The following is a 14,257-nucleotide window of genomic DNA, read 5'->3' as shown; positions in this document are numbered from 1 at the left end:
TGATAAAGGATGGGCACCTGCAGGAAGCGAAGATGAAGAGGAGTCTTTTCGTAGAGGTGAGGCTTTGAAGAGGTGGGAACCAGGAGCCTCTGGCCAGCGCACCTGCAACGCCACGGCTCCCTTTGGGAACTGGACCTTGTAGTCACTCAGTGCACCCTGACCCCCGTCACAGCCAGGGCAGGAGCCCAGTCACGGTTTCTGCACCCTGTGCCTCAGAGGACAGCTTCATTCTGGTGCCATGGCGGAATCCCCAATGCCAGGGCACCAGTGAACCGGAGCTGTGAGGGCAGCGTGGGGTCTGATGTCCATGGCAACCCAGAGCGAGGCTTCACATTTTATTGTTTTGTTTATTTTGCTTTATTATTTTTAGCTAACCTGGGTCTTTGGGAATCATCGCAAGTAGTTGGTTAGAACTCTCTGGTCACATTACAGCGGCAAAATGAGTTAGCCACCGCTGGGGACATGGTTGTGGGAAGATATACAGAAAGATTACCAAGAAATCAAAACCAAGGACTTGCCTTAAAAGCTTGGGATGGGGCAGGGGGGTTGGGGGGTGGGGGTGGGAGCTGCAGAGGAGAATGAGAACATTAAAATGAAAAATTAGCTGTGGCATAAATCTCACAGATGCAAAAGGAGCAGGAGCAGGAGGGTGGGGAAGAAATGACAAGAAACAGAAAGGAAAACATGTGGCTACGATGCAGGGAAACTGAAATCGGGAGAGAGAGAGAGAGAGAGAGAGAGAGAGAGAGAGAGAGAGAGAGAGAGAGAGAGAGAGAGAGGGAGGGAGAGAGAGAGAGTTTTGTTCCACTTTTATGGAAAGCTTGCATAAATAACGGTCAGCTGTCTTTAGCTTTCAGATACGGTTACAGGAAACAGATTGTGGGCATGGTCCTAAGCACTAGTATTCCCGCGGCTCGTGGGGTGCTCTGGAGGAGCCGCCCACAGCCCTGCAGGCGCCCTGCTCAGCACTCACTTCCCTGCCAGTGAACTCTGCCCTCCGCCCTCCAGCTGCCCCCACACCCACAGCTTCTCCTGCCGAATTCTCTGGCTTCTGGCCCCCTCCCTGCACCCCTCTCCTGTGGAGACTGGCCCTCCGGAGCCCAGCCCAAGGGCCAAAGGCAGGCACTAAGGCTTCCCATCCGCTCTCTCTCTTTGAACAGCTTTGACTTTCAAAGCTAAACCCTGGTCCCCGGCTTCCTCTTCTGACAGGGAAGACACACTTCCAACAGCGCAGTGAGCGCATTTCTCGGCGACTTAGGTGAGAAGCAGGCACAGGCACAGCACACCGTCCTTTTGAGATCCCTCCTAAGGCGGACACACCGGGCCCTTCCCTGCGCAGCAGGCCTACGGGAAGGTGTGCTGGAGCTCCAGACTCACAAGGTCACCGAGAAGCAGTGGCAAGAGGAAGTGCTTCCAGGAAATCCAGGAAACAGCATAAACATGGCACAGATGGTTGAGCTGAGGTCATGGTCTTGGGCAGGGGTCTAAACTCCTAACTTTAAGACAAAGTGGAGGGCACAGGGTTGGAAATGATACATGTGAGGGAGGGGAAGAGACCCTACTTGGTCAGGGCAGGAGAGTGGAAAGGGGTGTTCAGAAAAGCCCTCGGGGAAAGACGGGTATGTGGTGTGGACCCTGAAACGTGATTAACATTTAGACATGCGAGATCGGGCGTGGGGGAAGGACATGGGGCTTACCAAACATGTGGTAATTACTGTGATGTCCACACACCACTTCCCAAGCCCTGGCAGGGTGACATAAGGGAAGACACACATGAAATAATAATATTAACATGACCCCCTTTACTCTGAACCTTACAGTTCTTTAGGTCAATCTTAGTAGGACACAATACGTCCATTAGTAAGTTTGTGGTCTTCACCGTTCTGTCACGCTAGTCTATTTTTTTTAGAAAATGTTCTATTTTTTCACTTCCGTGTTTAACCATATTTATCTCATCCTATCTAATAAAAGAGAAGCATGCAAATTGACCGTACCTTTGCCACACCCGCAAGCCATGCCCACAAGCCAATTAGGATTTGGTGTGCAAATCAACCAAAACAAGATGGTGGTTAATTTGCATATCCAGGCACAGAGCGAAGATAGGCAGAAGCCAAGCGCTGCAGAAGGGAGCAAAATTGTGGAGAAGCAAGCAAGCAGGGCAGAGAAGGGGGGGAGAAGGGAGGGAAGCAGGGGGGGGGGCGGAGAAGGGAGGGAAGCAGGCGGGGCTGCAGGGACCGCCACAGGAAGCACTATTGCAGGAATCTTCCTGCAGCGGGCCTCTAGCCAGTTTTATAAAGTGCCATGGGTGAAGTACCAAACCTATCTACTGCAAGTGAACAGCTAAGCATGGCTGTGCCTCTCAGGCTGGAGCAAGGGGTCACAGATAAGCAGGGGGCAAGGCTGGCGTGATCTCTGTAGTAACGGATCAGCATTTGCTCCATCAGAATGAACTCGCATGGAGCTCACTGGAGATACAGATGTTACCTGTGGCAATATTTATGGACACGTACATATAAGCAGGTGAGTATACTCACATGTACGAGTATCGCCCTGCTCTAGCTCCTTGCTGCCTCAGCCGAAGGGCCTAGAAACGTGGGCTCTCCAGCAGCGGTGGGCTTTCCTAGCACCTCAGACTGGGTTTCTAACGCCATCCTCCAAGGAGAGAAGCCCGGGCTCCTCAGAAAAGCGGCGGATCCTATCAGAAAATGTACACGTGAACCAGAGCATCTGAGAGTACCAGAGCCCTGGCTGGTGTGGCCCCGCTGGTGGGAGCGCCATGCTGTGTGCCAGCAGGTGGTCCGTTCAATCCTCTGACGGGGCACATGCCCAGGTTTCGGGTTCGGTCCCCAGTCGGAGGCGTGTGCAGGAGGCAGCCAATCGCTGCTTCTTTCCCACACTGATGTTTCTCTCTCCATCTCTCCCTTCCTTTCTCTAAAATAAAAATTTAAAAAATTAAATGAAAGTTAAAATAAAGTCCCAGAAAGTTCGGAAGGGTTAAAAAAAACACACACACACACACACAGTGAACACATACCTTCTTCACTGTGGTTGGTTAGGAGCCACACTGAACGTTCTTGCATGTCTTTTTGTTTCATTGCCACTTACAGACTACATCAGTCCAGGGGTCTCTGGTCTAATGCAAAAGCTATCTATCCATCTATCTATCTCTGAAATTTTGGCAGATTTCTGTATAAATGTTGAAGAACAAAAGGCTCTTAGCACAAAGATGAGAGAAAATGAGATTGGAGGAAAATAGTGGACTGTGGATGCAAAGAGGGAAAGGCAATATAAATGTGAAATGTAAAACACTAGCAATCAGCTGAAACCGCTTTGGCTCAGTGGATAGAGTGTAGGCCTGCGGACTGAAAGGTCCCAGGTTCGATTCCGGTCAAGGGCATGTACCTTGGTTGCGGGCACATTCCCAGTAGGGGGTGTGCAAGAGGTAGCTGATTGATAATTCTCTCTCATTGATGTTTCTAACTCTCTATCCCTCTCCCTTCCTCTCTGTAAAAAAAAAAAAAAAAAAAAAAAAAATCAATAAAATATATTTAATAAATAAATAAAACACTAGCAAGCAGTGGTATATATATATAAATAAATATATATAAATTTTATGTTATACATTCCTGTGTTATTAATATATTACTATATTAATAAACATTCTAGATATTTACATTTATATAATGGAGGTCAGGAATGAGTCAAAATATTAAGAGACAAGATAGCATAACAACAAACACAAATCATTGGTTTTACGTGGAGAAAAGAGTAAAGTAAAATGCACCCTAGGTAACAGCAAAGAAAAGTAATGCATGGAACTTCACAACAAAGAGAAGAAAGGAGGGCGTGAAGGCAGGTGGCCTGGGAGGAGCGTGTTTGACGGAGTGTGGGGTCACCTGTGTAAGTGGTCACCCAGACAAGCCCATGCTGGCCCAAGGTCCCTCCATTTGAGCTGCAGACACTAGTCCCCAAGTCCTCGCTGACGGAGGAGGGAGACTGGCCCCTTCATGAGCATCTGCTCCATGTCACCCCTCATATCCCAGTCCCACACCGCTGGCCTCCCTCATCTCATCTAAGGTGCAGACCCTCCCTTTCACACCTAATGTCCTACTTCTATTGCAACTCTTAAAAAAAAAAAATATATATATATATATATATATATATATATATATATATATATACACACAATATATATATACTATATATACACTATATATATATATATATATATATATATATATATATATATATATATATATAATTGATTTTATTGTAGAGGAAGGGAGAGGGATAGAGAGTTAGAAACATCAATCAGCTGCCTCCTGCACTTCCCTTGCTGGGGATGTGCTCACAACCAAGGTACATGCTCTTGATGGAAATCGAACCTGGGACCCTTCAGTCTACAGGCTGACGCTCTATCCACTAAACCGAGCCAAACTGGTTTCGGCTAATGCAGCTCTATTAAGACTCACCAGAAACCTTCTCCAGTCTATCTCAAGAGCAGGTGCCCTGATTTTTCTTGAAACTCCTGTGTGGTGCGTGCAAGGCGCTCTGTGAATATTCATCACACACACACGTGTCCCATGATGAACTACTCACTTTACAGGAAAAGTCTGGATTCACTGAGCTCAAAGAGGCGGATTGTCATTGAATCCATGTATTCCCACAGCAGGGATAAGCTTTCACCATTAAATGAACTATTAAAGTGGGGTGAATAACTTTTTATTATTCAGTGGCTCTAGATTTCATAGCTGGAACAGGGTTGGGGCAAATACGGAGTACTCTGCTTGGGTTGTCTTTATGGGAGGAAAGAAAAATCCCACCACTCGACATACGTAAAAATAGGTTAAAACCATCCCGTTTCCTTTGGAAAGAAAAGGGGTCCGAGTCCAGCCTTCCTTCTCCTCAGTGAGCGCCGCATTGCCTCCGTGTCCAGCTGACGAGCCGAGCTGGGAGGCACCCCGCCCTCCCCTCAGCACCGCAGCCCCTGGCCCGGCGTGAAGCTCACAATGCACTCTCAGTATCCTTGCTCTTCCGAACCTCACTCCTAAAAAATGGAGTGTCTGTCCTGGGGCCGTATGAGACACAGAGACAAACTCTTTCCTCTAAAATAAGGCTTGTCCTTCTGAGTTGTAGCCTTGAGGTCTCCCCACATACCCCCATGCCTGCCATTGTCCGAAGCAGGAAGCCCACTTGGGCGTCGCCTTGACAAGAAAGTTAGGCCCCACTCCTGCCAAGATCGGTTTGGTTCAATGGATAGAGCATCAGCCTGTGGACTGAGGGGTCTCAGGTTCGATTCTGGTCAAGGGCATGTATCTTAGTTGCGGGCACATCCCCGGTGGGGGGTGTGCAGGAGACAGATGACTGATGTTTCTTTCTCATCGATGTTTCTAACTATCTCTCTCTCTTCCTCTCTGTAAAAAATTAATAAAATATATTTTTAAAAAAGAAAAAAAGAAAAGGAATGCTGGTTCCCCCGGCTGGTGTGGCTCAGAGGCTGAGTCAACTACTCTAAGGACCTTCATCTGTAGCTGTCGATACTCCCAGGAAGGTGACCCGGCGTTAGCTCTGGGGCTAACCATACTATACAATATAAACAGGACCCAAGAAGTCACTGGTTTGATTCCTGTTCAAGGCCCATGCCCAGGTTGTGGGCTCGATCCCCAATAGGGGGCGTGCAGGAGGCAGCTGACGATGATCTGTCTCTCTTATGGATATTTCTATCATCCATCTCCCTGCCTATCTCCCCCTAAAAATCAACATTAAAGAAAAGAATGCTGTGTCCTAGCTCAGTGGTCGGCAAACTCTTTAGTCAACAGAGCCAAATATCAACAGTATAACAACTGACATTTCTTTGGAGAGCCACATTTTTTTAACTTAAACTTCTTCTAACGCCACTTCTTCAAAATAGACTTGCACAGGCCGTGGTATTTTGTGGAAGAGCCACACTCAGGGGGCCAAAGAGCCGTATGTGGCTCACGAGCCGCAGTTTGCCAACCATAGTCCTAGCTTAATTGTTTGATCAGATCACTTTTAGATTGGAAAAACGAAGTCCATTCTCCCAGGACAAAGATTGGCCACCACTGAGCGGAGACAAAGGAGCACTGGGCAGATCTGAGGGCAATCAAGTCTGGAGGCATTCTGACCTTGTGCAAGCACCTCATCGGAGGATGCCCGTATCTGTGAATGCTCACTGGTGTGTGTGTGTGTGTGTGTGTGTGTGTGTGTGTGTGTGTGTGTGAGTGTGAAAATCACATTTATTTGAGGATAGGAGTTGAGTGCTAACAAAACAACATCCACATCTCTTTATAATTTCCTATAGAAAACTTAATTATATGGATCTCTAAGTCTGCGTCTTTTACATTTGAATAGCTAGTCAAAAATGTGATGTTTTTCAACATTCCTGGAAAAAGATTTTGACCAGAAATTCCTATTTTCAGCTGTTTTACTTCAAAAGCTCTAATCACGATCGTGTAATAAAACTCTGTTACGAAATCATATTAAACAGAGCAGAGACATAAGTTGATCTCATCTATTCTTTCCTGGGTGCCAAAAAAAATCCACTTAGACATATAACCAAATGTTATTTAATATCTTAAAAAGTAACACAATCCAAAATGGATATTCCACACAACACTACAGAAACAACATGAACACAATATTACCATGTGGAGGGACTTTCAAATATAGACTTACAAAAATCCCTGTGCTTTTTTTTTCTTTTAAGTTATTATACTAAGCATGACAAGTAATCATCATTTACAATATGGCACACTGACACGATAAAAACCATGTTACAAATGTGCTGTTATAAATCAGTAACATTAGGGAAGACATTTCATGAACTGTAATTATTTCATATGAAATACTATACAATATAAACAGAACATCCATCTTGGATGACCTTTACAGCAACCAGAGACCAAGTAATTTAAAATTTTTTTTTTTCAGTGCAAACACATTTTTATTCAAGGCAGTCTTGGCTGCAAAACTCCTTCCTAACATACAGTAAATCCCACTTGCACTTCTTAATTCATTTACCCCTAATGCAATAGTCACATTCAGTCACTCCGAGGAGGGTACCTGCAGAATTACGATCCCTTTTTAAACTGTACGCCGAAATTTAATTCTCTGCTAGGAAGTCGTATCTATGTCAACTACTCTAAGGACCTTGATCTGTAGCTGTCGATACTCACAGGAAGGTGACCCGGCGTTAGCTCTGGGGCTAACCGTCCATGTGTGCCAATGCCACACACACGACTTCGCCCTTCCAATGTGGAAACCGAGGCGGTGTATGGGTCTCTAGTGGGGCCGGGGGGCAGATGGGGAGGGGAGAGGGGGGGGAGGCAGGGAGGACCGTGGAGGATAGGAAGGCGAGGAGCTGCTGCGTGTGTCGTTCATGATACATGTCCTAGAACTGCCGAGGACTGAGATTAGAGACCCCCGATCTCAGATTGGGCACCTCTTTTTGGTGGGAACGAGGGGATGGGGTGCCAAGGTCAACCTTCGGACAGGGAGGTAGGCGGCGATACGTGGACCAGCCAAGCTTCTAGCCTTCCGTGGGCTCCCGGGGGTCACTGCCTCCTGTAGGAAACAGCCCCTTTCCTCGTTGGCAGGGTGTGTGCGCATGTGTGTGCGTTTGCATGTGCGCGTGTGTGCGTGTGCGTGTACGCATGTGTGTGTTCGCATTTGAAGCCAACAGGAGCGACGTAAAGGTACAATCATAAGGAGGAGGTTGAATTCCCCTTGAGCTGGGTAGAATGCTGAACCTTGCAAACCAGCAACTGAAAGTCGTAGGAAACACAACTGTGAACACCCCGGAGGGTGTGCTAGGGGAGCCATCGCTGGGATGCTGCCGAAAGACACCCGAGATGAACTCGGTCAGGGAGATGCTGAGGTCTGTTTCAGACACACCAGGAAGTTTAATCATGAATTGTGTGTGTAATTTATGAAATGGGGAAATATTGGATGTAACCTCCATACTGTCAACCCTTCTGGGAGAGTGACGGAGTGACAGCCGATTCGGTTATCTGACGTGGCCACGATCAGACCGATGGCAATCTCTTTCCTGCCCCTGTTTGACTGACCCAAAGCAAAACAACGTTCTCCATGGCCGTTGCATTCCTGTGTCCTAGCTGTGTCCTAGCTTCCCCGAGCCCTAAACATGTGCGGGAGAGCCACTTGGGAACCCATGAGAACGGGCCGCTGAGACAACGGGCAGGACGGGCCGGGGGCGCAGGGGCTGGGAGAGGGAAGGGGAGGGCCACTTCTGGGGTCCACCGTTCCGGCAGAACGCGGCCCGCGAGTCCCGTGACCCGCCTGTGGCCACAGGGAAGGCCCCCATCCAGGACGTCCCATCTCCCAATGTGAGGACACTCCCAGCGGGACCAGCTCCCTGGGAAACCCAGCTTCTCCCGAGCAGGGCTCGCCAAGGGCTGGCTTGCTGAAGTGCCGAGACCTTGATACGGCTCTTCACTGAGATTCCCGTCTCGGCACCTTCCACCGCCCGGAGCAGCCATGCTCCTTGAAAGACACAGGAATCACAGAGCCGACAGGCAACCGGGAACACGGGTCTGTGCCCAGATCTACCGCCGCCTGCGGTGGCTCTGCGGGGAGCGGATGGACGGCCCCTTCGCCCATCGCTCCCGGGAAGGGGCACAGGGGGCAGTGTCACATGCCAGGCGCCCTGGGCTTTCTGAATGAAGATGGACAATGGTGGGACGCTGTGTTCGTTTTCTTTGACTTTATTAGCACACGTCAGAAAAAAAGCAGCATTGTGTTGGCTGATTGCTCAGGATGTCTATCAGACCGATAGAACAGAGACCACCGACAGCTGCCGCTGGGTGCCGGGCCGCCGTGTCCCTCCCCCCGTGTGTTCAGGCACAGGCGCGACGGAGGGAGGGCCGGCGTGGGGAGGCCTGCGGGCCTGGTGCTCCCGGAGCACTCCAAGGCCCCAGGACGGATGTGCAAAGTCAGTACGGGGCGGGGCGGGTTTCTAATCGAGCTCCAAGCACTGCCCGGGGCGAGCACCGAGCCTCTGCAGGCCTGGGCTTTGAACCAGAAACCTGTGTCCAAGGACACTTCGTGGTGAGGAGTGGCTTTCCTGGGTGGCATCTGCAGAAGCCGGGCCAACCCAACAAGGGGGCGATGCTTCTGTCATCATCACAGGGGGCTTTTCTCTCCCCCGGGGGGCCTAACGGAACTGAAATTTGCATTTTAGAAATGCTGGCTGGGCTGGGCGGGGAGGGAGACCTGGGGACAGCTGGTGTTTGGCTCCGTTACCCCAGTTTCACTATTTTAAAAAAATGTCTGCTTCCTGAAGTCAGAGAAGCGGTCATTTATTTTTATTAAATTTATTTTGTCATCTTTACCCAGCTATCCCATTGCCTTTCGGCTCTCCCATCCACTCTCTGTGTTTGGTGCACCCCTTCACTGCGGTCCCCTGAGATGGACAGATATATAAAACGGAACACAGCCTGTGTGACAGGGGGCGTGGGCACAGGCACAGCTCTTTTCCCGGGAGCGACGCCGGGCTCAGTGCGCCAGCATTGCGGGGAGCAGAGGACCAGTGCTCCCCAGGCTCCTGTGTCTTCGGTGACTGAAAACCTAGAACTCACCTCAGATGTTTATGGGAGCAAACCGCTTGCTACGTTATGTTTGCCAATGGGCTCTTCACCAGGGGGAACTTTTTAGCAAGAATGGGGGGGGCGGGCGGCGGGCGGGCAGGGAGGGGAGACAAGAAATTCAAACTTCCTACCATTCATCACAAAGCCAAGTGCGCTTTGGGGGGGTGGGGGGGAGGGGAGAGACAGGCTTCCGTCTGAAAGTGAAATAATGCCGCGAAAGAAAACCATGGCAATGAGAAAGTCATGAGTCCACGGAGGTGATCGCCGACACACACACACACACACACACACACACACACACACGCGCGCGCCACGACCTCATGGCACGCGAGTTCTGAACTCCGATTTTTCTGACCAATACACATCAATGCACGGCTGCCGCTTCATCAAATTTATGGAGGTAGTTATATGCAAAAATAAAAATTACCATAAAGTAATATGCTGCATCATAATAATACATAAATGTGCAAAATGCCAACAGATGGGTTGACCCTCGGACGTTGAACGCTACACAGAGATTCAACCGGATTCGGCTCTGTAAACCTTTCGGATGGCAAGCTCACTGTGAAGGGAGGACTCGATAAGCAGCCCTGGGCACAAAGCTGTCATTTCCCCGGAGGACACGGGGTCCTCGCAGCGTGGTCCCCGAGAACCTCGCCTGGGGGCCATCCTGGGTCACATCTGTTAAATGGTTCCTGCCACCGCCCCCCCCCCCCTTCTGGAAGCCCAGAGAGATCAGATGGGCTGCTTCTACCTGGGCCTTACCTCGCATCACTTTCAAAGTCCATCGTTCCTATGCTCATGGCTGCTGGCTAAGGGAGTTGTTTTGTGTGTTGTTGTTTTTTGTTTTTTTTTAAAATCACGTCCCGGGCAGAAAGTGTACACATTTTATTGGAACAATGCCTTCTATAAACCGTTTTCTTGCAAAATAGTGATAAATCCCTATCTTAAAGCTCCTAAAGGTAGTGATTTCTTTTTCCGGGTCATCCAGCATTGGATTCGGAGGATGGGGACTTTCAGAGGATCAACCTGAGGCTGGCGGGCTGTTTCAATGGTTATGTTATTTATGAGCTGAGTGTACGGTGAACACTGCAGAGCAGGATTCTTTTGGGGGGAGTGGGGGAGGGGGAGGATGAATTTCGACAGGAGAATTTAGTAACTGAATGGTATACAACTCCCCAGGGAAACGGACTCACAATGGAGTCTCTGAGACGCGATCCCTCCTCTGGACACGGTTAGGCCGTGAGACGGGGGCTGGCGGAGCCATCGGGCATGCCTCGGAGGAAGTGGGGCATGGCACGGCACGCCAACCGAAGGGAGCCTGTCAGAGGTGTGGGAGCCGACTGCGACCTGTGCTTAGGTTTCGCCCTAAGCACAGACAAGGAGCCGATACAGCCCCGAGGCGTCTGGCTCACCACGCAACTTCCAAATATCCGAGGGAGCACCAGGGAGCACCCCAATGCTGAAGGAATCAGTCTGGCCGCGCAGGCGACTGCGGTCTCTGAACGGACCGCCAGCGATGGAGCCCGACTCTGGGGCTTCACACACGCGGAGCCATGGCTGGCTCCGAGACTGACTTTTGGATATGTGTTTTCTGGCTCCAAACATCACATGCCACTGAGCTAAGTAAACTTTTGTTTTATCTTGTCAGACCGTTTACTTGTGTCCTATGTAACCCTTTTGCGAATGCTTTTCCCATGATCTACGTCGATTCCACTGCTCCCATAAAATAAACAAAGAGCCTTTCCTGGAAAGCTGAAGCTTGGCTATTCGTCATCCCTCTGCCGCCGCCTGGAGTCCTCTGCATCCCACGTGACATTGTAAACCAAAGCCAAATGCGAACCAACCGTCCTGAAGTACGCCGGCCGATCGCCACACGCACCCGCCTACACATGCCTCCTGAACCGGGCCCCGGTCTCTGTAAACATCACTCTGGCATAGTCCATGTATGCATAATGGTCGTTCCGGTCAATCATAAGGGGAGTACAGGTTAGAATCATACCACGTTTGCAGAATGAGCACATTCTGTTGTTCGTTACAGGGGCACACCTATATATTTCTGGTCAAAAACTACACTTCATGTCTTCTCTATAGATATCTTCCCAGGAATAAAAGGCCTGAAGTCCAACTCTCCCTCAACCTGCTCTTTCCTAGAACCACTAAAAATTATCTCCCACAGCCTAATTTAGGCATTCTATTTAAAACTACATAAAATAGATTTACGTCCTTCCATTAGAAAGAATAACATCCCCAGGCCATACTCTTCATTTGTATCACAAAGAACATTTTGCTTTTTAGACAAACTCATGATCGCATCTATGATGGTGAGACGGGATCCCCGTCCCTTTCCCGGACAGGAAGTGACCCCCTCACCGATTCCCACGCGCACCTTTCCTAAGAGCCCGCGTCCCCGCTTCCAGCAGGAGCGCGGAGCCCCGCCAGGCTGGGGGCCCTTCCTTTCTACCCACTTCAGATCCAAAGGCCTATATTCCTGTTAGTGATGGTTACAACTCAAGACAAGCATCTTGGACTTAAAAACAAAATCCTGACAACACACACTCCCAGGCTCTCCACCCCGACCCCCGCGGACGCACTTCCACGGGCCCCTGCGAGACCGCGCCACGGAAACTCACAGTGAGGGAGTGACGGCGCCCACGCGATCCACACACCGGGGGCCGGGGCCCCTTCTCAGCTGTTTGGCACGGACTCCCCTCCCCGCGGGCCGTGGCATGGGACACTGTGCGGTGGCTTCGCTGTGTTTGTTGGTTGGTTTGTTTGTTTGGAAGTGTGGAGCATCAGTTCTGGGGCACCATCTGCCCACAGACGGGGAGCAGCACGCACCTGTGGCATTTAGAAACGGCGTTGGCATGACATTGGAAATGCTCTTACACGTACAGTGTCTAGACTCTCCTAGGTGTGCTCAGTTACAATTAGTGAAGCAAAAAGTGTACGTATCACCCCTACCGCTATTCTGTCGCTACAGAGCCATACATGGGAGAAAGCAATACTCCGAAAGAAAGACTGGCGTGTTTTGCTCTAGCCTACTTAGCAGCACAGTTTAAGTAAACACCCAAACTGCGGGGGAGATGCTCGTCTTTCCGAAGATGTAAACATCAGTCCCAGTGTCGTAAACGTGGCTGTGCCGGGTGGGGCGGCGATCGATCGGGGCCAGGCGGCGTCACACGCTCGTCACCGAGGCTTGCAGGCAGTTGGAAGCTTTCTGCAGCTTCTCAGCTTCGCTGGTGGGGGTGTCCGTGCTCGCTCGGAAGCTGAAGGCCGGGCCGGCCCCGCTGTGGGCCGGGCTCAGGGTGGGGTTCTGGCGGCGGTTACTTTCCACGATGCTCGACGTGTTGGAGGCCAGGCTCTCCCTGGTGCTAGAAGAGCAAAAAGGGTTTGTTTTGTTGGGAACATAAACGATCTCGAAGCGAGTTCCAGAGGAAGAGCACACGACGGAGGTAAAGCGTCTCCTCGGTGGGCTCAGAATGCCAGAGACAGGCCGCCTTCCCCCGAGCATGTGCACATGTGCCTGCACGGCTCCGGCAGCGGCACACACGTGTGCCACCGGCAGCCCGAGGCACGGAGGGTCTTCTACAGCTACGTGCCCTTTAAACGCCTTCCCCTCCTGTCCCATTCAAGGAAACTCCTTCCAAGTTCAATGTGATCTACAGCGACCACATCAGGGTTTTTTAAAATACTCGTAAATATGCCGAAACCGGTTTGGCTCCGTGGATAGAGCGTCGGCCTGCGGACTGAAGGGTCCCAGGTTCGATTCCGGTCACGGGCATGTACCTGGGTTGTGGGCACATCCCCAGTGGAGGGTGTGCAGGAGGCAGCTGGTCGATGTTTCTCTCTCATCGATGTTTCTAGCTCTCTATTTCTCTCCCTTCCTCTCTGTAAAAAATCAATAAAAAATATATTTAAAAATTTTTAAAAATAAAAACAAATAAAAAATAAAATACTTGTAAATATACACCTGTAATGATCTCATTTCAGGTGGGGAATTCACTGATACAACTGCCCCTCTACCAGCTCAGTAATTGTACCCTCAAGGTTCTGTTTTCACTCTCCAGGGGCAGATTCTGACGTTGTTGGACCTCAAGCATGCCATGGCTACCCTGCGGCACTGGTGGAAATAAAACCCTTTGCAGACACCGTCATACCTCTGGGTCAGATGTTCACACTTTGGAGAAATACATTAATATTTTCTGATGAGGCATCTCAGATGTTACTCACTTGTTGGTGAAGTTTGCATTTATCCTCGCACCTCCCCCCACACACACATGCACTTTGGGTAGAAATATTTTATATTTTAAGAGATTCTTAGAGAATAGAGGGGACCTAAAGACGTTAGTATTTTGGTTTCTCTTCATTGTTCTGAGTTAGATTACCAGAAGCTAGTTTTTGCTCCAAGAGTTTTAGAAACATTTGAAGATTTCAAACGTGTGGAGCAATAGCGGGAATAAGGTTTATTGGCCTGACTGATGGGAACTGAACGGATGTTCAAGGTCCTCAAATGGTAATAAGAAACTTACCAGCTTACAGAGAGACCGAAGCACCCATCCTACTGGACAGAGTCAAGGTTTACAAAACATTTGGTGAGCGCTGGTCCCAGGACTGAGCGAAGCCTGTGG

At 49.8% G+C, this 14,257-nt stretch overlaps 1 protein-coding gene across 8 annotated transcripts in view; it reads right to left on the bottom strand.

The window, feature by feature from the left end:
* Positions 1-6,571: 6,571 nt before the first annotated feature.
* Positions 6,572-14,257, bottom strand: part of STOX2 (storkhead box 2) — a 159,425-nt gene continuing 151,739 nt past the window's right edge. For 7 of the 8 annotated variants that reach the window (XM_084877745.1, XM_084877749.1, XM_084877746.1 and 4 more), the window contains exon 4: positions 6,572-13,000. In XM_084877745.1, the coding sequence (XP_084733871.1) occupies positions 12,805-13,000 (196 nt within the window). In that variant the 3' untranslated portion in view covers positions 6,572-12,804. The remainder of the gene's footprint in view (positions 13,001-14,257) is intronic. The other variant, XM_084877748.1, reaches the window with a different exon arrangement.

The sequence above is a fragment of the Pipistrellus hanaki genome (assembly GCF_964339955.1).
Source record: "Pipistrellus hanaki genome assembly, chromosome: 3".
NCBI classification, from domain to species: Eukaryota; Metazoa; Chordata; class Mammalia; order Chiroptera; family Vespertilionidae; genus Pipistrellus; species Pipistrellus hanaki.
This window is presented reverse-complemented; position numbering and strand designations above follow the sequence as displayed.